The sequence below is a fragment of the Oncorhynchus keta genome, chromosome 18 (genome assembly GCF_023373465.1).
Source record: "Oncorhynchus keta strain PuntledgeMale-10-30-2019 chromosome 18, Oket_V2, whole genome shotgun sequence".
In the NCBI taxonomy this organism is placed as follows: Eukaryota; Metazoa; Chordata; class Actinopteri; order Salmoniformes; family Salmonidae; genus Oncorhynchus; species Oncorhynchus keta.
In genome coordinates, this window is record NC_068438.1 from 54359792 (window position 1) to 54384435 (window position 24644).

A 24644-nucleotide genomic window follows, 5' to 3' on the forward strand; every position below is an offset into this window, starting at 1 on the left:
CACCCTATCCCCATAGGAGTCTGGTCAAAAGTAGTGCACTTGGTAGGGAATATGGTGCCATTTGGGACACCGTTCTAGCTCTAGCCTGCCAGACCTGGCTTCAGATACTATTCTGAATATGTCAAATCATTGTAGAGCGAGGGGCTCTGTCCTCCAGCCACCGACTCACCCCACCTGGGGCTCAGATGGTCCTTCTCTCTCCTTTCTCAGAGGTGACATAACATGTCCCTTTAAAGCCAAGGTTGATGCTCCTGCCTCTCTCACCCACCTGTGTCAGCTGGGTAGCGACTAAAAATAGGAGGTGGAGAGGATGGATGCATCCCAATTGGCACCCTACTCCATTTTAAAGTGCACTACTTTTTACCAGAGCGCTAAGGGGCCTGGTCAAAAGAGGGTATTGAGAGGGCGGGAGAGAGGGTATTTAGAGAGAGGGAGAGAGGGTATTGGGAGAGAGGGTATTGAGAGAGAGGGTATTGAGAGAGAGGGTATTGAGAGAGAGGGAGAGAGGGTATTGGGAGAGAGGGTATTGAGAGAGAGGGTATTGAGAGAGAGGGTATTGAGAGAGAGGGAGAGAGGGTATTGGGAGAGAGGGTATTGAGAGAGAGGGTATTGAGAGAGATGTAGAGAGGGTATTGGGAGAGAGGGTATTGAGAGAGATGTAGAGAGGGTATTGAGAGAGAGGGTATTGAGAGAGATGTAGAGAGGGTATTGGGAGAGAGGGTAGTGAGAGAGATGTAGAGAGGGTATTGGGAGAGAGGGTATTGAGAGAGATGTAGAGAGGGTATTGAGAGAGAGGGTATTGAGAGAGAGTGTATTGAGAGAGATGTAGAGAGGGTATTGGGAGAGAGGGAATTGAGAGAGATGTAGAGAGGGTATTGAGAGAGAGGGAGAGAGGGTATTGAGAGAGATGTAGAGAGGGTATTGACAGAGAGGTAGAGAGGGTATTGAGAGAGAGGGAGAGAGGGTATTGAGAGAAATGTAGAGAGGGTATTGGGAGAGAGGGAGAGGGGGTATTGAGAGAGAGGTAGAGAGGGTATTGAGAGAGAGGGAGAGAGGGTATTGAGAGAGATGTAGAGAGGGTATTGGGAGATAGGGAGAGAGGGTATTGAGAGGGCGGGAGAGAGGGTATTGACAGAGAGGTAGAGAGGGTATTGAGAGAGAGGGAGAGAGGGTATTGAGAGAGAGGGAGAGAGGGTATTGGGAGAGAGGGAGAGAGGGTATTGAGAGAGAGGTAGAGGGGGTATTGGGAGAGAGGGTATTGAGAGAGCGGTAGATATGGTATTGAGAGAGAGGTAGTGTTGGTATTGAGAGAGAGGGTATTGAGAGAGAGGTATATATGGTATTGAGAGAGAGGGTATTGAGAGAGAGGTAGTGTTGGTATTGAGAGAGAGGGTATTGAGAGAGAGGGAGAGGGGGTATTGGGAGAGAGGGAGAGAGGGTATTGAGAGAGAGGGAGAGAGGGTATTGAGAGAGAGGGAGAGAGGGTATTGAGAGAGAGGGAGAGAGGGTATTGAGAGAGAGGTAGAGAGGGTATTGGGGGAGAGGGTATTGAGAGAGAGGTAGATATGGTATTGAGAGAGGGGTAGAGAGGGTATTGAGAGAGAGGTAGTGTTGGTATTGAGAGAGGGAGAAAGGGTATTGAGAGAGAGGTAGTGTTGGTATTGAGAGAGGGGGTAGAGAGGGTATTGAGAGAGAGGTAGATATGGTATTGAGAGAGAGGTAGATATGGTATTGAGAGAGAGGTAGTGTTGGTATTGAGAGAGAGGTAGATAGGGTATTGAGAGAGAGGTAGTGTTGGTATTGAGAGAGGGAGAGAGGGTATTGAGAGAGGTAGATATGGTATTGAGAGAGAGGTAGATAGGGTATTGAGAGAGAGGTAGTGTTGGTATTGAGAGAGGGAGAGAGGGTATTGAAAGAGAGGGAGAGAGGGTATTGAAAGAGAGGGAGAGAGGGTATTGAGAGAGAGGTAGATATGGTATTGAGAGAGAGGTAGATAGGGTATTGAGAGAGAGGTAGTGTTGGTATTGAGAGAGGGAGAGAGGGTATTGAGAGAGAGGTAGTGTTGGTATTGAGAGAGGGAGAGAGGGTATTGAGAGAGAGGTAGTGTTGGTATTGAGAGAGGGAGAGAGGGTATTGAAAGAGAGGTGGAGGGGTAGAAACTGAAGACCTGGTATATGTGGAAATGATTTGCTATTGTTTTATTCATAATTATGTGTTAATTACTAATCAAACTAAATTTCACTAACAACTAACTTCTCTCTTTCTTTCCCTGCTGCCTGTGGGTTACTCTGGCAGAAATAAAGATTTCAGGCACAGGTAAGTACCTCACGTTGGAGTCCATGTGTATCCCAAATGGCATCTCATTCCCTGATAGGTCACTTACTTCTGAGCAGGACCTTATAGGGCTCTGGTAGGAGTGTGTATGGTATTTCACATTGTTGTTTGTCACGACAAAGTTACTGGTCCTGCCAAGTACTACTTTGATAGGACAAACAGTTTCCTAATGAAATATTCCTAAAATAAAACGTGAACAGGTATCACAATATGTATGCATATATGACTGTAAGTCGCTTTGGATAAAAGCGTCAGCTAAATGGCATATATTATTATTATATATCACAATACATTAACATATTATTATATTATTATTATATTATTATTATATTATTATTATATTATTATTATATTATTATTATATATCACAATACATTAACATATTATTATATTATTATTATATTATTATTATATTATTATTATATTATTATTATATATCACAATACATTAACATAACACCTTTTACTTGTGTCCCATCAATATCAGTTGATGAAGTGGTTTGTCATGGAATCGGGTGCCGTTTGGGACAGCCCGTGTCTGCTGGTGCTGCATGTCAACTACTGTTCGCTCTACCTTGATCACAGCTCGGTCTTTAAACTGTAGGTGCTGTTCTCTCTACCTTGATCACAACTAGGTCTTTAAACTGTAGGTGCTGTTCTCTCTACCTTGATCACAGCTCGGTCTTTAAACTGTAGGTGCTGTTCTCTCTACCTTGATCACAGCTCGGTCTTTAAACTGAAGGTGCTGTTTTCTCTACCTGGGATCACAGCTCGGTCTTTAAACTGTAAGTGCTGTTCTCTCTACCTGGGTTCACAGCTCGGTCTTTAAACTGAAGGTGCTGTTTTCTCTACCTGGGATCACAGCTAGGTCTTTAAACTGTAGGTGCTGTTCTCTCTACCTGGGATCACAGCTAGGTCTTTAAACTGTAGGTGCTGTTCTCTCTACCTGGGATCACAGCTAGGTCTTTAAACTGTAGGTGCTGTTCTCTCTACCTGGGATCACAGCTAAGTCTTTAAGCTGTAGGTTCTGTACTCTATCTGGGATCACATCTTGGTCAGTGTAGGTGCTGTTCTCTCTAACTGGGATCACATCTACCGTACGTAACAAGTGCTGTATATCTTAATGTGTTCTGAAAGCACACAAACACACTGCTGGCTGAAACAGACATTTCTAGGGATAGTCATTCTATGTAGGCCTTAAATAGCTCCTCTCCTCTCCTATCCTCTTCTCATTTCCTCTCCTCTCCACCCTTCTCCTCTCATCTCTCCTCTCCTCCTCTCTCCTCTAATTTCCTCTCCTCTCCTCTCTCCTATCCTCTCTGATTTCCTCTCCTCTTTCATTTCCTCTCCTCTCTCATTTCCACTCCTCTCTCATTTCCTCTCCACTCATCCTCTCTCCTATCCTATCCTATCCTATCCTATCCTATCCTATCCTCTCTCATTTCCTCTCCTCTCCTCTCATTTCCTCTCCTCTCATTTCCTCTCCTCTCCTCTCCTCTCCTCTCCTCTCCTCTCCTCTCCTCTTCTCTCCTCTCCTCTCATTTCCTCTCCTCTCCTCTCATGTCCTCTCCTCTCCTCTCCTCTCATTTCCTCTCCTCTCCTCTCCTCTCCTCTCCTCTCCTCTCCTCTCATTTCCTCTCCTCTCCTCTCATTTCCTCTCCTCTCATTTCCTCTCCTCTCCTCTCCTCTCCTCTCCTCTCCTCTCATTTCCTCTCCTCTCCTCTCCTCTCCTCTCCTCTCCTCTCCTCTCCTCTCATTTCCTCTCTCTCCTCTCATTTCCTCTCCTCTCCTCTCCTTTCCTCTCCTCTCCTCTCCTCTCCTCTCCTCTCCTCTGATAAAGAACTATTGATTCACAGGGTTGTGCTTCTAGCGACAGATGATACTATCACCCGGAATGAAAAAAAGAGTGGTGTGAAAAGTGGAATGTGTCTGTCTGTCTGTGGTGTGTGTGTCTGTGTGTGTGTGTGTGTGTGTGTGTGTGTGTGTGTGTGTGTGTGTGTGTGTGTGTGTGTGTGTGTGTGTGTGTGTGTGTGTGTGTGTGTGTGTGTGTGTGTGTGTGTGTGTGTGTGTGTGTGTGTGTGTGTGTGTGTGTTTCCATCCTAATGCTGCTGACCACATCTACAACACACTCACATTAGCAGGGTTAGGGTTAGGGGTTAGGGTTAGAGTTAGGGGTTAGGGTTAGGGTTAGGGTTAGGGTTAGGGGTTAGGGTCAGGGTTAGGAGTTAGGGTTAGGGGTTAGAGTTAGGGTTAGGGATTAGAGTTAGGGTTAGAGTTAGGGTTAGGGGTTAAAGTTAGGGGTTAGGGTTAGCGTCAGAGGTTAGGGTGAGGGTTTAGAGTTAGGGGTTAGGGTTAGAGTTAGGGTTAGGGGTTAGAGTTAGGGTTAGGTTTAAAGTTGTAGTTTGGGTTAGGGGTTAGGGTTAGAGTAGGGTTAGGGTTAGGGTTAGGTTTAAAGTTGTAGTTAGGGTTAGTTTAAGGGTTAGAGTAGGGTTAGAGTAGGGTTAGGGTTAGGTCTAAAGTTGTAGTTAGGTTTAGGGTTAGAGTAAGGTTAGAGTAGGGTTAGAGTAAGGTTAGAGTAGGGTTAGAGTTAGGGTTAGGTTTAAAGTTGTAGTTAAGGTTAGATTAAGGTTAGAGTAGGGTTAAGTTTAAGAGGGTTTCTGTTTATGTTGGTATCAAACCTTGGGTTGCAACGGCCTTTACCAGTTCCTGCCCTGTTTCTGTACCTCTGACTGAATGAGTCAGTCAGTCAGTCAGTCAGAGAGTCAGTCAGTCAGTCAGTCAGTTAGCCAGTCAGTCAGTCAGTCAGTCAGAGAGTCAGTCAGTCAGTCAGTCAGTCAGTCAGTCAGTCAGTCAGTTAGCCAGAGTATCAACCAGTCAGTCAGTCAGTCAGTCAGTCAGTCAGTCAGTTAGCCAGAGTATCAACCAGTCAGAGAGTCGGTCAGAGAGTCAGTCAGTCAGTCAGTTAGAGAGTCAGTCAGTCAGTCAGTCAGTCAGAGAGTCGGTCAGAGAGTTAGTCAGTCAGTCAGTTAGAGAGTCAGTCAGTCAGTCAGAGAGTCAGTCAGTCAGTCAGTCAGAGAGTCAGTCAGTCAGAGAGTCGGTCAGAGAGTTAGTCGGTCAGTCAGTTAGAGAGTCAGTCAGTCAGTCAGTCAGTCAGTTAGAGAGTCAGTCAGTCAGTCAGAGAGTCGGTCAGAGAGTTAGTCAGTCAGTCAGTCAGTCAGAGAGTCAGTCAGTCAGTCAGTCAGTTAGCCAGAGTATCAACCAGTCAGTCAGTCAGTCAGTCAGTCAGTCAGTTAGCCAGAGTATCAACCAGTCAGTCAGTCAGTCAGTCAGTTAGCCAGAGTATCAACCAGTCAGAGAGTCGGTCAGAGAGTCAGTCAGTCAGTCAGTTAGAGAGTCAGTCAGTCAGTCAGTCAGTCAGTCAGAGAGTCGGTCAGAGAGTTAGTCAGTCAGTCAGTTAGAGAGTCAGTCAGTCAGTCAGAGAGTCAGTCAGTCAGAGAGTCGGTCAGAGAGTTAGTCAGTCAGTCAGTTAGAGAGTCAGTCAGTCAGTCAGTCAGAGAGTCAGTCAGTCAGTCAGAGAGTCAGTCAGTCAGTCAGTCAGTCAGTTAGAGAGTCAGTCAGTCAGTCATAGAGTCAGTCAGTCAGTCAGTCAGTCAGTCAGTCAGTCAGTCAGTTACCAGTCAGTCAGTCAGAGAGTCAGTCAGTCAGTCAGTCATTGAGTCAGTCAGTCAGTCAGTCAGAGAGTCTGTCAGTCAGTCACCAGTCAGTCAGTCAGAGAGTCAGTCAGTCAGAGAGTCAGTCAGTCAGTCACCAGTCAGTCAGTCAGAGAGTCAGTCAGTCAGTCAGTTAGAGAGTCAGTCAGTCAGTCAGTCAGTCAGTCAGAGAGTCAGTCAGTCAGTCAGTCAGTCAGTCAGAGAGTCAGTCAGTCAGTCAGTCAGTCAGTCAGAGAGTCAGTCAGTCATGGAAGTAGCTGAAGGCCAGGACATTTGTCTCGTAGTTTGCGTTTCCGTGTTTCCAACACTACATGGGCTCTGCATGCAACCTGATAGCCTATCATATATACAGCGCCTTGCGAAAGTATTCGGCCCCCTTGAACTTTGCAACCTTTTGCCACATTTCAGGCTTCAAACATAAAGATATAAAACTGTATTTTTTTGTGAAGAATCAACAACAAGTGGGACACAATCATGAAGTGGAACGACATTTATTGGATATTTCAAACTTTTTGAACAAATCAAAAACTGAAAAATTGGGCGTGCAAAATTATTGGATCATTGGATCAACTTCTGGAGAGAGTTTGCTGCACTGAAAGTAAAGGGGCTGAATCATTTTGCACGCCCAATTTTTCAGTTTTTGATTTGTTAAAAAAGTTTGAAATATCCAATAAATGTCGTTCCACTTCATGATTGTGTCCCACTTGTTGTTGATTCTTCACAAAAAAATACAGTTTTATATCTTTATGTTTCTGTTTCTTTATCTTTGAAATTGAGAAACCTGTCCAACCAAAAACATAGAGACCCGGAAAACCTGAGTCTTCACTATGGTGAATCACTAAAACAATACAGAAATACACTAGGTGATATGGTATGGTCCTTATCACCTAGTGATAACTACGCTACACTACACTACGGAAAAAGAAGGAACAGCATGTCAGAAATCAGCTCAATGTAATTGAAGAATCCATAGACTCTAACCACTTCTGGGAAAATTGGAAAACACTAAACAAACAACAACATGAAGAATTATCTATCCAAAATGGAGATGTATGGGTAAACCACTTCTCCAATCTTTTTGGCTCTATAACCAAGAATAAAGAGCAAAAACATATACATGATCAAATACAGATCTTAGAATCAACTATTAAAGACGACCAGAACCCACTGGATTCTCCAATTACATTGAATGAGTTACAGGACAAAATAAAAACCCTCCAACCCAAAAAGGCCTGTGGTGTTGATGGTATCCTCAATGAAATGATCAAATATACAGACAACAAATTCCAATTGGCTATACTAAAACTCTTTAACATCATCCTTAGCTCTGGCATCTTCCCAAATATTTGGAACCAAGGACTGATCACACCAATCCACAAAAGTGGAGACAAATTTGACCCCAATAACTACCGTGGAATATGCGTCAACAGTAACCTTGGGAAAATCCTCTGCATTATCATTAACAGCAGACTCATACATTTCCTCAATGAAAACAATGTACTGAGCAAATGTCAAATAGGCTTTTTACCAAATTACCGTACAACAGACCATGTATTCACCCTGCACACCCTAATGACAACCAAACAAACCAAAACAAAGGCAAAGTCTTCTCATGCTTTATTGATTTCAAAAAAGCCTTCGACTCAAGGGTCTGCTATACAAACTCATGGAAAGTGGTGTTGGGGGTAAAACATATGACATTATAAAATCCATGTACACAAACAACAAGTGTGCGGTTAAAATTGCCAAAAAACACACACATTTCTTCACACAGGGTCGTGGGGTGAGACAGGGATGCAGCTTAAGCCCCACCCTCTTCAACATATATATCAACGAATTGGCGCGGGCACCAGAAAAGTCTGCAGCACCCGGCCTCACCCTACTAAAATCCGAAGTCAAATGTCTGCTGTTTGCTGATGATCTGGTGCTTCTGTCACCAACCAAGGAGGACCTACAGCAGCACCTAGATCTTATGCACAGATTCTGTCAGACCTGGGCCCTGACAGTAAATCTCAATAAGACCAAAATAATGGTGTTCCAAAAAAGGTCCAGTCACCAGGACCACAAATACAAATTCCATCTAGATACTGTTGCCCTAGAGCACACAAAAAACTATACATACCTTGGCCTAAACATCAGCGCCACAGGTAACTTACACAAAGCTGTGAACGATCTGAGAGACAAGGCAAGAAGGGCATTCTATGCCATCAAAAGGAACATAAATTTCAACATACCAATTAGGATCTGGCTAAAAATAATTGAATCAGTCATAGAGCCCATTGCTCACCAACCAAGACTTCACAAAATGGGACAAACACCAAATTGAGACTCTGCACGCAGAATTCTGCAAAAATATCCCCGTGTACAACGTAGAACACCAAATATTGCATGCAGAGCAGAATTAGGCCGATACCCACTAATTATCAAAATCCAGAAAAGAGCCATTAAATTCTACAATTCTACAACCACCTAAAAGGAAGCGATTCCCAAACCTTCCACAACAAAGCCATCACCTACAGAGAGATGAACCTGGAGAAGAGTCCCCGAAGCAAGCTGGTCCTGGGGCTACAGAGCCCCAGGACAGCAGCACAATTAGACCTACCAAATCTTGAGAAAACAAAAAGATAATTACTTGACACATTGGAAAGAATTAACAAAAAAACAGAGCAAACTAGAATGCTATTTGGCCCTACACAGAGAGTACACAGCGGCAGAATACCTGACCACTGTGACTGACCCAAAATTAAGGAAAGCTTTGACTATATACAGACTCAGTGAGCATAGCCTTGCTATTGAGAAATGCCGCCGTAGGCAGACCTGGCTCTCAAGAGAAGACAGGCTATGTGCTCACTGCCCACAAAATGAGGTGGAAACTGAGCTGCACTTCCTAACCTCCTGCCCAATGTATGACCATATTTGAGAGACATATTTCCCTCAGATTACACAGATCCACAAAGAATTTGAAAACAAATCCAATTTTGATAAACTCCCATATCTACTGGGTGAAATTTCACAGTGTGCCATCACAGCAGCAAGATTTGTGACCTGTTGCCACGAGAAAAGGGCAACCAGTGAAGAACAAACACCATTGTAAATACAACTCATATTTAAGCTTATTTATTTTATTTTTTTGTACTTGGAACTATTTGCAAACCCACGACCCCTAGTTCACCCTATAGTTAACCTACGACCCCTAGTTCACCCTATAGTTAACCTACGACCCCTAGTTCACCCTATAGTTACCCTACGACCCCTAGTTCACCCTATAGTTAACCTACGACCCCTAGTTCACCCTATAGTTAACCTACGGCCCCTAGTTCACCCTATAGTTAACCTACGGCCCCTAGTTCACCCTATAGTTAACCTACGACCCCTCGTTCACCCTATAGTTACCCTACGACCCCTCGTTCACCCTATAGTTAACCTACGACCCCTCGTTCACCCTATAGTTACCCTACGACCCCTCGTTCACCCTATAGTTAACCTACGGCCCCTAGTTCACTCTATAGTTACCCTACGACCCCTCGTTCACCCTATAGTTACCCTACGACCCCTCGTTCACCCTATAGTTAACCTACGACCCCTAGTTCACCCTATAGTTGACCTACGACCCCTCGTTCACCCTATAGTTAACCTACGACCCCTCGTTCACCCTATAGTTACCCTACGACCCCTCGTTCACCCTATAGTTAACCTACGGCCCCGAGTTCACTCTATAGTTACCTTACGACCCCTCGTTCACCCTATAGTTACCCTACGACCCCTCGTTCACCCTATAGTTAACCTACGACCCCTAGTTCACTCTATAGTTACCCTACGACCCCTCGTTCACCCTATAGTTACCCTACGACCCCTACATCAGTTGACTTTAACACGCTTCAGATTCGATCTGTCTTTCACAGATATGGATATAGGGTAGGGTTTGGTAGGGATAGGATGGGGTAGGGGTAGGGTTAGAGTAGGGATAGGATGGGGTAGGGATAGGGGTAGAGTAGGGATAGGATGGGGTAGGGGTAGGGTTAGAGTAGGGATAGGATGGGGTAGGGGTAGGGTTAGAGTAGGGATAGGATGGGGTAGGGGTAGGGTTTGGTAGGGATAGGATGGGGTAGGGGTAGGGTTAGAGTAGGGATAGGATGGGGTAGGGGTAGGGTTAGAGTAGGGATAGGATGGGGTAGGGATAGGGTTAGAGTAGGGATAGGATGGGGTAGGGGTAGGGTTAGGGTTAGAGTAGGGATAGGATGGGGTAGGGATAGGTCTAGAGTTAGAGTAGGGATAGGATGGGGTAGGGATAGGGGTAGGGTTAGGGTAGGGATAGGATGGGGTAGGGGTAGGGTTTGGTAGGGATAGGATGGGGTAGGGGTAGGGTTTGGTAGGGATAGGATGGGGTAGGGGTAGGGTTTGGTAGGGATAGGATGGGGTAGGGGTAGGTTTAGAGTAGGGATAGGATGGGGTAGGGGTAGGGTTAGAGTAGGGATAGGATGGGGTAGGGGTAGGGTTAGAGTAGGGATAGGATGGGGTAGGGGTAGGGTTAGAGTAGGGATAGGATGGGGTAGGGGTAGGGTTAGTGTAGGGATAGGATGGGGTAGGGGTAGGGTTTGGTAGGGATAGATTGGGGTAGGGGTAGGGTTAGAGTAGGGATAGGATGGGGTAGGGGTAGGGTTTGGTAGAGATAGATTGGGGTAGGGGTAGGGTTAGAGTAGGGATAGGATGGGGTAGGGGTAGGGTTTGGTAGGGATAGGATGGGGTAGGGGTAGGGTTAGAGTAGGGATAGGATGGGGTAGGCGTAGGGTTTGGGAGGGATAGGATGGGGTAGGGGTAGGGTTAGAGTAGGGATAGGATGGGGTAGGGGTAGGGTTTGGTAGGGATAGGATGGGGTAGGGGTAGGGTTAGAGTAGGGATAGGATGGGGTATGGGGTAGGATTGTGTAGGGGTAGGGGTAGAGGTAGAGTAGGGATAGGATTGTGTAGGGGTAGAGGTAGGGTAGAGGGTAGAGTAGGGGTAGGATAGTGTAGGGGTAGAGGGTAGAGTAGGGATAGGATAGTGTAGGGGTAGAGGTAGGGTAGAGGGTAAAGTAGGGATATGATAGTGTAGGGGTAGGGGTAGAGTAGGGATAGGATTGTGTTGGGGTAGGGGTAGAGGTAGGGTAGAGGGTAGAGTAGGGATTGGGTAGGTGTAGGGGTAGAGTAGGGATAGGATAGTGTAGGGGTAGGGGTAGAGGTAGAGTAGGGACTGTGTAGGGGCAGAGGTAGGGTAGAGGGTAGAGTAGGGATAGGATTGTGTAGGGGTAGAGGTAGAGTAGGGATAGGATTGTGTAGGGGTAGAGGGTAGAGTAGGGATAGGATAGTGTAGGGGTAGAGGTAGAGTAGGGATAGGATAGTGTAGGGGTAGGGGTAGAGTAGGGATAGGATAATGTAGGGGTAGGGTAGAGTAAGGATAGGATAATGTAGGGGTAGAGGTAGAGTAGGGATAGGATAGTGTAGGGGTAGAGTAGGGATAGGATAGTGTAGGGGTAGGGGTAGGGTAGAGTAGGGATAGGATAGTGTAGGGGTAGGGTAGAGTAGGGATAGGATAGTGTAGTGGTAGAGTAGGGATAGGATAGTGTAGTGGTAGAGTAGGGATAGGATAGTGTAGTGGTAGAGTAGGGATAGGATAGTGTAGGGGTAGGGGTAGAGGTAGAGTAGGGATAGGATAGTGTAGGGGTAGAGGTAGAGGTAGAGTAGGGATAGGATAGTGTAGGGGTCGAGTAGGGATAGGATAGTGTAGGGGTAGGGTAGAGTAGGGATGGGATAGTGTAGTGGTAGAGGTAGAGGTAGAGTAGGGATAGGATAGTGTAGGGGTAGGGGTAGAGGTAGAGTAGGGATAGGATAGTGTAGGGGTAGGGGTAGAGGTAGAGTAGGGATGAGATAGTGTAGTGGTAGAGGTAGAGGTAGAGTAGGCATAGGATAGTGTAGGGGTAGAGGTAGGGTAGAGTAGGGATAGGATAGTGTAGGGGTAGAGGTAGGGTAGAGTAGGGATAGGATAATGTAGGGGTAGAGGTAGAGTAGGGATAGGATAGTGTAGGGGTAGAGGTAGAGGTAGAGTAGGGATAGGATAGTGTAGGGGTAGAGGTAGAGTAGGGATAGGATAGTGTAGTGGGAGAGGTAGAGGTAGAGTAGGGATAGGATAGTGTAGGGATAGAGGTAGAGTAGGGATAGGATAGTGTAGGGGTAGAGGTAGAGTAGGGATAGGATAGTGTAGTGGTAGAGTAGGGATAGGATAGTGTAGGGGTAGGGTTAGAGTAGGTCTGGGATAGTGTAGTGGTAGAGGTAGAGGTAGAGTAGGGATAGGATAGTGTAAGGGTAGAGGGTGCCGGTTGAGACACTTCATGTCTTTAATAGCCTCACCACTGTGAGTTCTCTGTCAGTAACTTTCCGATTGGCACTTTCAGCAGGTACCTGGTTTCCTCCTAGCTGCAGGGGAGATTCTGATTGGCCACATTTTGTCAGACTTCCAAATCCCCTACCTCCCCCCTGTGTGAATAAAGGATTACTATGTCGCTGGTTAATAGATGACACACACACACACACACACACACACACACACACACACACACACACACACACACACACACACACACACACACACACACACACACACACACACACACACACACACACACACACACACACACACACACACACACACACACACACTCAGTGGTGTTTGATGGAGTAGTGTAGCTGCTCTGTCTTCAGTGTTGAAGTGGGCATAGTGTGTTTGGATAGCCGTTCAACTCCGTTGTTTATTCAGTGTGTGTCCCCCAAAGGTTACCTCCTATCTGTTACCTCCTATCTGTTACCTCCTATCTGTTACCTCCTATCTGTCCTCTGTTACCTCCTATCTGTCCTCTGTTACCTCCTATCTGTTACCTCCTATCTGTTACCTCCTATCTGTTACCTCCTATCTGTTACCTCCTATCTGTCCTCTGTTACCTCCTATCTGTCCTCTGTTACCTCCTATCTGTTACCTCCTATCTGTCCTCTGTGAACTCCTATCTGTTACCTCCTATCTGTCCTCTGTTGCCTCCTATCTGTTACCTCCTATCTGTCCTCTGTTACCTCCTATCTGTTACCTCCTATCTGTTACCTCCTATCTGTCCCCTGTTACCTCCTATCTGTCCTCTGTTACCTCCTATCTGTTACCTCCTATCTGTCCTGTGTTACCTCCTATCTGTTACCTCCTATCTGTCCTGTGTTACCTCCTATCTGTTCCCTCCTATCTGTCCTCTGTTACCTCCTATCTGTCCTGTGTTACCTCCCATCTGTTACCTCCTATCTGTCCTCTGTTACCTCCTATCTGTCCTCTGTTACCTCCTATCTGTTACCTCCTATCTGTCCTCTGTTACCTCCTATCTGTCCTCTGTTACCTCCTATCTGTCCTCTGTTACCTCCTATCTGTTCTCTGTTACCTCCCATCTGTTACCTCCTATCTGTCCCCTGTTACCTCCTATCTGTCCTCTGTTACCTCCTATCTGTTCTCTGTTACCTCCCATCTGTTACCTCCTATCTGTCCTGTGTTACCTCCTATCTGTCCTCTGTTACCTCCTATCTGTCCCCTGTTGCCTCCTATCTGTCCTCTGTTACCTCCCATCTGTTACCTCCTATCTGTTACCTCCTATCTATCCTGTGTTACCTCCTATCTGTTACCTCCTATCTGTCCTGTGTTACCTCCTATCTGTTACCTCCTATCTATCCTGTGTTACCTCCTATCTGTTACCTCCTATCTATCCTGTGTTACCTCCTATCTGTTACCTCCTATCTGTCCTCTGTTACCTCCCATCTGTTACCTCCTATCTGTTACCTCCTATCTGTCCTCTGTTACCTCCTATCTGTTACCTCCTATCTGTCCTCTGTTACCTCCTATCTGTTACCTCCTGTCTGTTACCTCCCATCTGTTACCTCCTATCTGTTACCTCCTATCTGTTACCTCCTATCTGTCCTCTGTTACCTCCTATCTGTTACCTCCTATCTGTCCTCTGTTACCTCCTATCTGTTACCTCCTATCTGTTACCTCCTATCTGTTACCTCCTATCTGTTACCTCCTATCTGTTACCTCCTATCTGTCCTGTGTTACCTCCTATCTGTCCTCTGTTACCTCCTATCTGTCCTCTGTTACCTCCTATCTGTTACCTCCTATCTGTCCTGTGTTACCTCCTATCTGTCCTATGTTACCTCCTATCTGTCCTCTGTTACCTCCTATCTGTCCCCTGTTACCTCCTATCTGTCCTCTGTTACCTCCTATCTGTCCTCTGTTACCTCCTATCTGTCCTCTGTTACCTCCTATCTGTCCTCTGTTACCTCCTATCTGTTACCTCCTATCTGTCCTCTGTTACCTCCTATCTGTTACCTCCTATCTGTCCTCTGTTACCTCCTATCTGTCCTCTGTTACCTCCTATCTGTTACCTCCTATCTTTTACCTCCTATCTGTTACCTCCTATCTGTCCTCTGTTACCTCCTATCTGTCCTCTGTTACCTCCTATCTGTCCTCTGTTACCTCCTATCTGTTACCTCCTATCTGTCCTCTGTTACCTCCTATCTGTCCTCTGTTACCTCCTATCTGTCCTCTGTTACCTCCTATCTGTTACCTCCTATCTGTCCTCTGTTACCTCCTATCTGTTACCTCCTATCTGTCCTCTGTTACCTCCTATCTGTCCTCTGTTACCTCCTATCTGTTACCTCCTATCTGTTACCTCCTATCTGTTACCTCCTATCTGTCCTCTGTTACCTCCTATCTGTCCTCTGTTACCTCCTATCTGTTACCTCCTATCTGTCCTCTGTTACCTCCTATCTGTTACCTCCTATCTGTCCTCTGTTACCTCCTATCTGTCCTCTGTTACCTCCTATCTGTTACCTCCTATCTGTTACCTCCTATCTGTTACCTCCTATCTGTTACCTCCTAGCTGTCCTAGTTATATTAAAGGTAGTAGTTATAGTAAAGGTAGTAGTTATAGTAAAGGTAGTAGTTATATTGAAGGCATTAGGTAGTAGTTATAGTAAAGGTAGTAGGTATAGTAAAGGTAGTTGTTATAGTAAAGGTAGTACTTATATTAAAGGTAGTAGTTATATTGAAGGCATTAGGTAGTAGTTATAGTAAAGGTAGTAGTTATAGTAAAGGTAGTAGTTATAGTAAAGGTAGTAGTTATAGTAAAGGTAGTAGTTATATTAAAGGTAGTAGTTATAGTAAAGGCATTAGGTAGTAGTTATAGTAAAGGTAGTAGTTTTTGTAAAGGTAGGAGTTATATTAAAGGTAGTAGTTATATTGAAGGCATCATTTAGTAGTTATAGTAAAGGTAGTAGTTATAGTAAAGGTAGTAGTTATAGTAAAGGTAGTAGTTATAGTAAAGGTAGTAGTTATATTAAAGGTAGTAGTTATATTATAGGTAGTAGTTATAGTAAAGGTAGTAGTTATAGTAAAGGTAGTAGTTATAGTAAAGGTAGTAGTTATATTGAAGGCATTAGGTAGTAGTCATAGTAAAGGTAGTAGTTATAGTAAAGGTAGTAGTTATAGTAAAGGTAGTAGTTATAGTAAAGGCAGTAGTTATAGTAAAGGCATCAGGTAGTAGTTATAATAAAGGTAGTAGTTATAGTAAAGGTAGTAGTTATAGTAAAGGTAGTAGTTATAGTAAAGGTAGTAGTTATAGTAAAGGCATTAGGTAGTAGTTATAGTAAAGGTAGTAGTTATAGTAAAGGTAGTAGTTATAGTAAAGGTAGTAGTTATAGTAAGTTTATAGTAAAGTAGTTATAGTTATTATAGTAAAGGTAGTAGTTATAGTAAAGGTAGTAGTTATAGTAAAGGTAGTAGTTATAGTAAAGGTAGTTTATAGTAAAGGTAGTAGTTATAGTAAAGGTAGTAGTTATAGTAAAGGTAGTAGTTATAGTAAAGGTAGTAGTTATAGTAAAGTAGTAGTTATAGTAAAGGTAGTAGTTATAGTAAAGGTAGTAGTTATAGTAAAGGTAGTAGTTATAGTAAAGGTAGTAGTTATAGTAAAGGTAGTAGTTATAGTAAAGGCATCAGGTTGTAGTTATAGTAAAGGTAGTAGTTATAGTAAAGGTAGTAGTTATAGTAAAGGTAGTAGTTATAGTAAAGGTAGTAGTTATAGTAAAGTTATAGTAAAGGTAGTAGTTATAGTAAAGTAGTTATAGTAGTAGTTATAGTAAAGGTAGTAGTTATAGTAAAGGTAGTAGTTATAGTAAAGGTAGTAGTTATAGTAAAGGTAGTAGTTATAGTAAAGGTAGTAGTTATAGTAAAGGTAGTAGTTATAGTAAAGGTAGTAGTTATAGTAAAGTAGTAGTTATAGTAAAGGTAGTAGTTATAGTAAAGGTAGTAGTTATAGTAAAGGTAGTAGTTATAGTAAAGGTAGTAGTTATAGTAAAGGTAGTAGTTATAGTAAAGGTAGTAGTTATAGTAAAGGTAGTAGTTATAGTAAAGGTAGTAGTTATAGTAAAGGTAGTAGTTATAGTAAAGGTAGTAGTTATAGTAAAGGTAGTAGTTATAGTAAAGGTAGTAGTTATAGTAAAGGTAGTAGTTATAGTAAAGGTAGTAGTTATAGTAAAGGTAGTAGTTATAGTAAAGGTAGTAGTTATAGTAAAGTTATAGTAAAGGTAGTAGTTATAGTAAAGGTAGTAGTTATAGTAAAGTTATAGTAAAGTAGTTATAGTAAAGGTAGTAGTTATAGTAAAGGTAGTAGTTATAGTAAAGGTAGTAGTTATAGTAAAGGTAGTAGTTATAGTAAAGGTAGTAGTTATAGTAAAGGTAGTAGTTATAGTAAAGGTATAGTTATAGTAAAGGTAGTAGTTATAGTAAAGGTAGTAGTTATAGTAAAGGTAGTAGTTATAGTAAAGGTAGTAGTTATAGTAAAGGTAGTTTATAGTAAAGGTAGTAGTTATAGTAAAGGTAGTAGTTATAGTAAAGGTAGTAGTTATAGTAAAGGTAGTAGTTATAGTAAAGGTAGTAGTTATAGTAAAGGTAGTAGTTATAGTAAAGGTAGTAGTTATAGTAAAGGTAGTAGTTATAGTAAAGGTAGTAGTTATAGTAAAGGTAGTAGTTATAGTAAAGGTAGTAGTTATAGTAAAGTTATAGTAAAGGTAGTTATAGTAAAGGTAGTAGTTATAGTAAAGGTAGTAGTTATAGTAAAGGTAGTAGTTATAGTAAAGGTAGTAGTTATAGTAAAGGTAGTAGTTATAGTAAAGGTAGTAGTTATAGTAAAGGTAGTAGTTATAGTAAAGGCATTAGGTAGTAGTTATAGTAAAGGTAGTAGTTATAGTAAAGGTAGTAGTTATAGTAAAGGCATTAGGTAGTAGTTATAGTAAAGGTAGTAGTTATAGTAAAGGTAGTAGTTATAGTAAAGGTAGTAGTTATAGTAAAGGTAGTAGTTATAGTAAAGGTAGTAGTTATAGTAAAGGTAGTAGTTATAGTAAAGGCAGTAGTTATAGTAAAGGTAGTAGTTATAGTAAAGGTAGTAGTTATAGTAAAGGTAGTAGTTATAGTAAAGGTAGTAGTTATAGTAAAGGTAGTGGTTATAGTAAAGGTAGTAGTTATAGTAAAGGTATTAGGTAGTAGTTATAGTAAAGGTAGTGGTTATAGTAAAGGTAGTAGTTATAGTAAAGGTAGTAGTTATAGTAAAGGTAGTAGTTATAGTAAAGGTAGTAGTTATAGTAAAGGTAGTAGTTATAGTAAAGGCATCAGGTAGTAGTTATAGTAAAGGTAGTAGTTATAGTAAAGGTAGTAGTTATAGTAAAGGTAGTAGTTATAGTAAAGGTAGTAGTTATAGTAAAGGTAGTAGTTATAGTAAAGGTATAGTTATAGTAAAGGTAGTAGTTATAGTAAAGGTAGTAGTTATAGTAAAGGTAGTAGTTATAGTAAAGGTAGTAGTTATAGTAAAGGTAGTAGTTATAGTAAAGGTAGTAGTTATAGTAAAGGTAGTAGTTATAGTAAAGGTTGTAGTTATAGTAAAGGTAGTAGTTATAGTAAAGGTAGTAGTTATAGTAAAGGCATAGTAGTTATAGTAAAGGTAGTAGTTATAGTAAAGGTAGTAGTTATAGTAAAGGTAGTAGTTATAGTAAAGGTAGTAGTTATAGTAAAGTAGTAGTTATAGTAAAGGTAGTAGTTATAGTAAAGGTAGTAGTTATAGTAAAGGTAGTAGTTATAGTAAAGGTAGTAGTTATAGTAAAGGTAGTAGTTATAGTAAAGGTAGTAGTTATAGTAAAGGTAGTAGTTATAGTAAAGGTAGTAGTTATAGTAAAGGTAGTAGTTATAGTAAAGGTAGTAGTTATAGTAAAGGTAGTAGTTATAGTAAAGGTAGTAGTTATAGTAAAGGTAGTAGTTATAGTAAAGGTAGTAGTTATAGTAAAGGTAGTAGTTATAGTAAAGGCAGTAGTTATAGTAAAGGTAGTAGTTATAGTAAAGGTAGTAGTTATAGTAAAGGTAGTAGTTATAGTAAAGGCATTAGGTAGTAGTTATAGTAAAGGTAGTAGTTATAGTAAAGGTAGTAGTTATAGTAAAGGTAGTAGTTATAGTAAAGGTAGTAGTTATAGTAAAGGTAGTAGTTATAGTAAAGGTAGTAGTTATAGTAAAGGCATTAGGTAGTAGTTATAGTAAAGGTAGTAGTTATAGTAAAGGTAGTAGTTATAGTAAAGGTAGTAGTTATAGTAAAGGTAGTAGTTATAGTAAAGGTTGTAGTTATAGTAAAGGTAGTAGTTATAGTAAAAACGAGTAGTTATAGTAAAGGTAGTAGTTATAGTAAAGGTAGTAGTTATAGTAAAGGTAGTAGTTATAGTAAAGGTAGTAGTTATAGTAAAGGTAGTAGTTATAGTAAAGGTAGTAGTTATAGTAAAGGTAGTAGTTATAGTAAAAGGTAGTAGTTATAGTAAAGGTAGTAGTTATAGTAAAGGCAGTAGTTATAGTAAAGGCATTAGGTAAAGTAGTTATAGTAAAGGTAGTAGTTATAGTAAAGGTAGTAGTTATAGTAAAGGTTATAGTAAAGTTTATAGTAAAGGTAGTAGTTATAGTAAATCAGGTAGTAGTTATAGTAAAGGTAGTAGTTATAGTAAAGGTAGTAGTTATAGTAAAGGTAGTAGTTATAGTAAAGGTAGTAGTTATAGTAAAGGTAGTAGTTATAGTAAAGGTAGTTATAGTAAAGGTTAGTTATAGTAAAAGTAGTAGTTATAGTAAAGGTAGTAGTTATAGTAAGAGTAGTAGTTATAGTAAAGGTAGTAGTTATAGTAAAGTAGTAGTTATAATAAAAGGCATTATAGTAAAGTAGTAGTTATAGTAAAGGTAGTAGTTATAGTAAAAGGTAGTAGTTATAGTAAAGGTAGTAGTTATAGTAAAGGTAGTAGTTATAGTAAAGGTAGTAGTTATAGTAAAGGTAGTAGTTATAGTAAAGGTAGTAGTTATAGTAAAGGTAGTAGTTATAGTAAAGTAAGGTAGTAGTTATAGTAAGGTAGTAGTTATAGTAAAGGTAGTAGTTATAGTAAAGGTAGTAGTTATAGTAAAGGTAGTAGTTATAGTAAAGGTAGTAGTTATAGTAAAGGTAGTAGTTATAGTAAAAACGTAGTTATAGTAAAGGTAGTAGTTATAGTAAAGGTAGTAGTTATAGTAAAGGTAGTAGTTATAGTAAAGGTAGTAGTTATAGTAAAGGTAGTAGTTATAGTAAAGGTAGTAGTTATAGTAAAGGTAGTAGTTATAGTAAAGGTAGTAGTTATAGTAAAGGTAGTAGTTATAGTAAAGGTAGTAGTTATAGTAAAGGTAGTAGTTATAGTAAAGGTAGTAGTTATAGTAAAGGTAGTAGTTATAGTAAAGGTAGTAGTTATAGTAAAGGTAGTAGTTATAGTAAAGGTAGTAGTTATAGTAAAGGTAGTAGTTATAGTAAAGGTAGTAGTTATAGTAAAGGTAGTAGTTATAGTAAAGGTAGTAGTTATAGTAAAGGTAGTAGTTATAGTAAAGGTAGTAGTTATAGTAAAAGGTAGTAGTTATAGTAAAGGTAGTAGTTATAGTAAAGGTTATAGTTATAGTAAAGGTAGTAGTTATAGTAAAGGTAGTAGTTATAGTAAAGGCATAATCAAGTAGTAGTTATAGTAAAGGTAGTAGTTATAGTAAAGGCAGTAATTATAGTAAAGTAGTAGTTATAGTAAAGGTAGCTAGTTATAGTAAAGGCATCAGGTAGTAGTTATAGTAAAGGTAGTAGTTATAGTAAAGTAATGAGTTATAGTAAAGGTAATAGTTATAGTAAAGGTAGTAGTTATAGTAAAGGTAGTAGTTATAGTAAAGGTAGTAGTTATAGTAAAGGTAGTAGTTATAGTAAAGGTAGTAGTTATAGTAAAGGTAGTAGTTATAGTAAAGGTAGTAGTTATAGTAAAGGTAGTAGTTATAGTAAAGGTAGTAGTTATAGTAAAGGTAGTAGTTATAGTAAAGGTAGTAGTTATAGTAAAGGTAGTAGTTATAGTAAAGGTAGTAGTTATAGTAAAGGTAGTAGTTATAGTAAAGGCATTAGGTAGTAGTTATAGTAAAGGTAGTAGTTATAGTAAAGGTAGTAGTTATAGTAAAGGTAGTAGTTATAGTAAAGGTAGTAGTTATAGTAAAGGTAGTAGTTATAGTAAAGGTAGTAGTTATAGTAAAGGTAGTAGTTATAGTAAAGGCATTAGGTAGTAGTTATAGTAAAGGTAGTAGTTATAGTAAAGGTAGTAGTTATAGTAAAGGTAGTAGTTATAGTAAAGGTAGTAGTTATAGTAAAGGTAGTAGTTATAGTAAAGGTAGTAGTTATAGTAAAGGTAGTAGTTATAGTAAAAGTAGTAGTTATAGTAAAGGTAGTAGTTATAGTAAAGGCAGTAGTTATAGTAAAGGTAGTAGTTATAGTAAAGGTAGTAGTTATAGTAAAGGTAGTAGTTATAGTAAAGGTAGTAGTTATAGTAAAGGTAGTAGTTATAATAAAAGCAGTAGTAGTTATAGTAAAGGTAGTAGTTATAGTAAAGGTAGTAGTTATAGTAAAGGTAGTAGTTATAGTAAAGGTAGTAGTTATAGTAAAAACAGTAGTTATAGTAAAAGTAGTAGTTATAGTAAAGGTAGTAGTTATAGTAAAGGTAGTAGTTATAGTAAAAAATAGTAGTTATAGTAAAAGTAGTAGTTATAGTAAAGGTAGTAGTTATAGTAAAGGTAGTAGTTATAGTAAAACGGTTATAATAAAATTATTATAGTAAAAACAGTAGTTATAGTAAAAACGTAGTAGTTATAGTAAAGGTAGTAGTTATAGTAAAGGTAGTAGTTATAGTAAAGGTAGTAGTTATAGTAAAGGTAGTAGTTATAGTAAAGGTAGTAGTTATAGTAAAGGTAGTATTATAGTAAAGTAGTAGTTATAGTAAAGGTAATGAGTTATAGTAAAAACAGTAGTTATAGTAAAGTAGTAGTTATAGTAAAGGTAGTAGTTATAGTAAAGGTAGTAGTTATAGTAAAGTAGTAGTTATAGTAAAGGTAGTAGTTATAGTAAAGGTAGTAGTTATAGTAAAAGTAGTAGTTATAGTAAAGAGTAGTAATTATAGTAAAGTAGTAGTTATAGTAAAGGTAGTAGTTATAGTAAAGGTAGTAGTTATAGTAAAGGTAGTAGTTATAGTAAAGGTAGTGGTTATAGTAAAGGTAGTAGTTATAGTAAAGGTAGTAGTTATAGTAAAGGTAGTAGTTATAGTAAAGGTAGTAGTTATAGTAAAGGTAGTAGTTATAGTAAAGGTAGTAGTTATAGTAAAGGTAGTAGTTATAGTAAAGGTAGTAGTTATAGTAAAGTAGTAGTTATAGTAAAGGTAGTAATTATAGTAAAGGTAGTAGTTATAGTAAAGGTAGTAATATAGTAGTAGTTATAGTAAAGTAGTAGTTATAGTAAAATTAATGAATTATAGTAAAGGCAAGTAGTTATAGTAAAGCTGCAGTAGTTATAGTAAAAAGTAGTTTATAGTAAAGGTAGTAGTTATAGTAAAGGCAGTAGTTATAGTAAAGGTAGTAGTTATAGTAAAAGGTAGTAGTTATAGTAAAGGCAGTAGTTATAGTAAAGGTAGTAGTTATAGTAAGGCAGTAGTTATAGTAAAGGCAATAGTTATAGTAAAAAGTAGTAGTTATAGTAAAAACAGTAGTTATAGTAAAGGTAGTAGTTATAGTAAAGCAGAATTATAGTAAAAACGTAGTTATAGTAAAGGTAGTAGTTATAGTAAAGGTAGTAGTTATAGTAAAGGTAGTAGTTATAGTAAAAGTAGTAGTTATAGTAAAGGTAGTAGTTATAGTAAAGGCAGTAGTTATAGTAAAGGTAGTAGTTATAGTAAAGGTAGTAGTTATAGTAAAGGTTAGTAGTTTATAGTAAAGGTAGTAGTTATAGTAAAGTAGTAGTTATAGTAAAGGTAGTAGTTATAGTAAAGGTAGTAGTTATAGTAAAGGTAGTAGTTATAGTAAAGGTAGTAGTTTATAGTAAAGGTAGTAGTTATAGTAAAGGTAGTAGTTATAGTAGTAGTTATAGTAAAGGTAGTAGTTATAGTAAAGGTAGTAGTTATAGTAAAGGTAGTAGTTATAGTAAAGGTAGTAGTTATAGTAAAGGTAGTAGTTATAGTAAAGGTAGTAGTTATAGTAAAGGCAGTAGTTATAGTAAAGGTAGTAGTTATAGTAAAGGTAGTAGTTATAGTAAAGGTAGTAGTTATAGTAAAGGCAGTAGTAGTTATAGTAAAGGCAGTAGTTATAGTAAAAAGGCATTAGGTAGTAGTTATAGTAAAGGTAGTAGTTATAGTAAAGGTAGTAGTTATAGTAAAGGCAGTTATAGTAAAGGTAGTAGTTATAGTAAAGGTAGTAGTTATAGTAAAGGTAGTAGTTATAGTAAAGGTAGTAGTTATAGTAAAGGCATTAGTAGTAGTTATAGTAAAGACGTAGTTATAGTAAAGGTAGTAGTTATAGTAAAGTAGTAGTTATAGTAAAGGTAGTAGTTATAGTAAAGGCAGTAGTTATAGTAAAGGTAGTAGTTATAGTAAAAGTAGTTATAGTAAAGAAAGTAGTTATAGTAAAGGTAGTAGTTATAGTAAAGGCAGTAGTTATAGTAAAAAGTAGTTATAATAAAAGTAGTTATTAGTAAAAAAAGCAGTAGTTATAGTAAAGGCATTAGTAGTTTATAGTAAAGGCAGTAGTTATAGTAAAGGTAGTAGTTATAGTAAAGGTAGTAGTTATAGTAAAGGTAGTAGTTATAGTAAAGGTAGTAGTTATAGTAAAGGTAGTAGTTATAGTAAAGGTAGTAGTTATAGTAAAGGTAGTAGTTATAGTAAAGGTAGTAGTTATAGTAAAGGCAGTAGTTATAGTAAAGGTAGTAGTTATAGTAAAGGCATTAGGTAGTAGTTATAGTAAAGGTAGTAGTTATAGTAAAGGCAGTAGTTATAGTAAAGGTAGTAGTTATAGTAAAGGCAGTAGTTATAGTAAAGGTAGTAGTTATAGTAAAGGCAGTAGTTATAGTAAAGGTAGTAGTTATAGTAAAGGCAGTAGTTATAGTAAAAGGCAGTAGTTATAGTAAAGGTAGTAGTTATAGTAAAGGTAGTAGTTATAGTAAAGGTAGTAGTTATAGTAAAGGTAGTAATTATAATAAAGGTAGTAATTATAGTAAAGGCAGTAGTTATAGTAAAGGTAGTAGTTATAGTAAAGGCAGTAGTTATAGTAAAGGCAGTAGTTATAGTAAAGGTAGTAGTTATAGTAAAGGTAGTAGTTATAGTAAAGGTAGTAGTTATAGTAAAGGTAGTAGTTATAGTAAAGGTAGTAGTTATAGTAAAGGTAGTAGTTATAGTAAAGGCAGTAGTTATAGTAAAGGTAGTAGTTATAGTAAAGGCAGTAGTTATAGTAAGGTAGTAGTTATAGTAAAGGCAGTAGTTATAGTAAAGGTAGTAGTTATAGTAAAGGTAGTAGTTATAGTAAAAAGTAGTTATAGTAAAGGTAGTAGTTATAGTAAAGGTAGTAGTTATAGTAAAGGTAGTAGTTATAGTAAAAATAATAGTTATAGTAAAGGCAGTAGTTATAGTAAAGGTAGTAGTTATAGTAAAGGCAAGTAGTTATAGTAAAGGTAGTAGTTATAGTAAAGGTAGTAGTTATAGTAAAACAGTAGTTATAGTAAAAAGTAGTTATAGTAAAGGTAGTAGTTATAGTAAAGGTAGTAGTTATAGTAAAGGTAGTAGTTATAGTAAAGGCAGTAGTTATAGTAAAGGTAGTAGTTATAGTAAAAAGTAGTTATAGTAAAGGCAGTAGTTATAGTAAAGGCACAGTAGTAGTTATAGTAAAGGCAGTAGTTATAGTAAAGGTAGTAGTTATAGTAAAGGCATAATAGTTATAGTAAAGGCATTAGGTAGTAGTTATAGTAAAGGTAGTAGTTATAGTAAAGGTAGTAGTTATAGTAAAGGTAGTAGTTATAGTAAAGGCAGTAGTTATAGTAAAGGCAGTAGTTATAGTAAAGGTAGTAGTTATAGTAAAGGCATAGGTAGTTATAGTAAAGGTAGTAGTTATAGTAAAAAGTAGTTATAGTAAAGGCAGTAGTTATAGTAAAAGTAGTTATAGTAAAAACGTA

The 24644-nt window shown here is 38.7% G+C and overlaps 1 protein-coding gene across 4 annotated transcripts in view; it reads left to right on the forward strand.

Annotated features, from left to right (window-relative positions):
* Nucleotides 1-24644, forward strand: part of tenm4 (teneurin transmembrane protein 4) — a 783671-nt gene that overhangs the window by 609979 nt on the left and 149048 nt on the right. For all 4 annotated transcript variants that reach the window (XM_052468712.1, XM_052468713.1, XM_052468714.1 and 1 more), the window contains one exon: nucleotides 2296-2316. In XM_052468712.1, the coding sequence (XP_052324672.1) occupies nucleotides 2296-2316 (21 nt within the window). The remainder of the gene's footprint in view (nucleotides 1-2295; nucleotides 2317-24644) is intronic.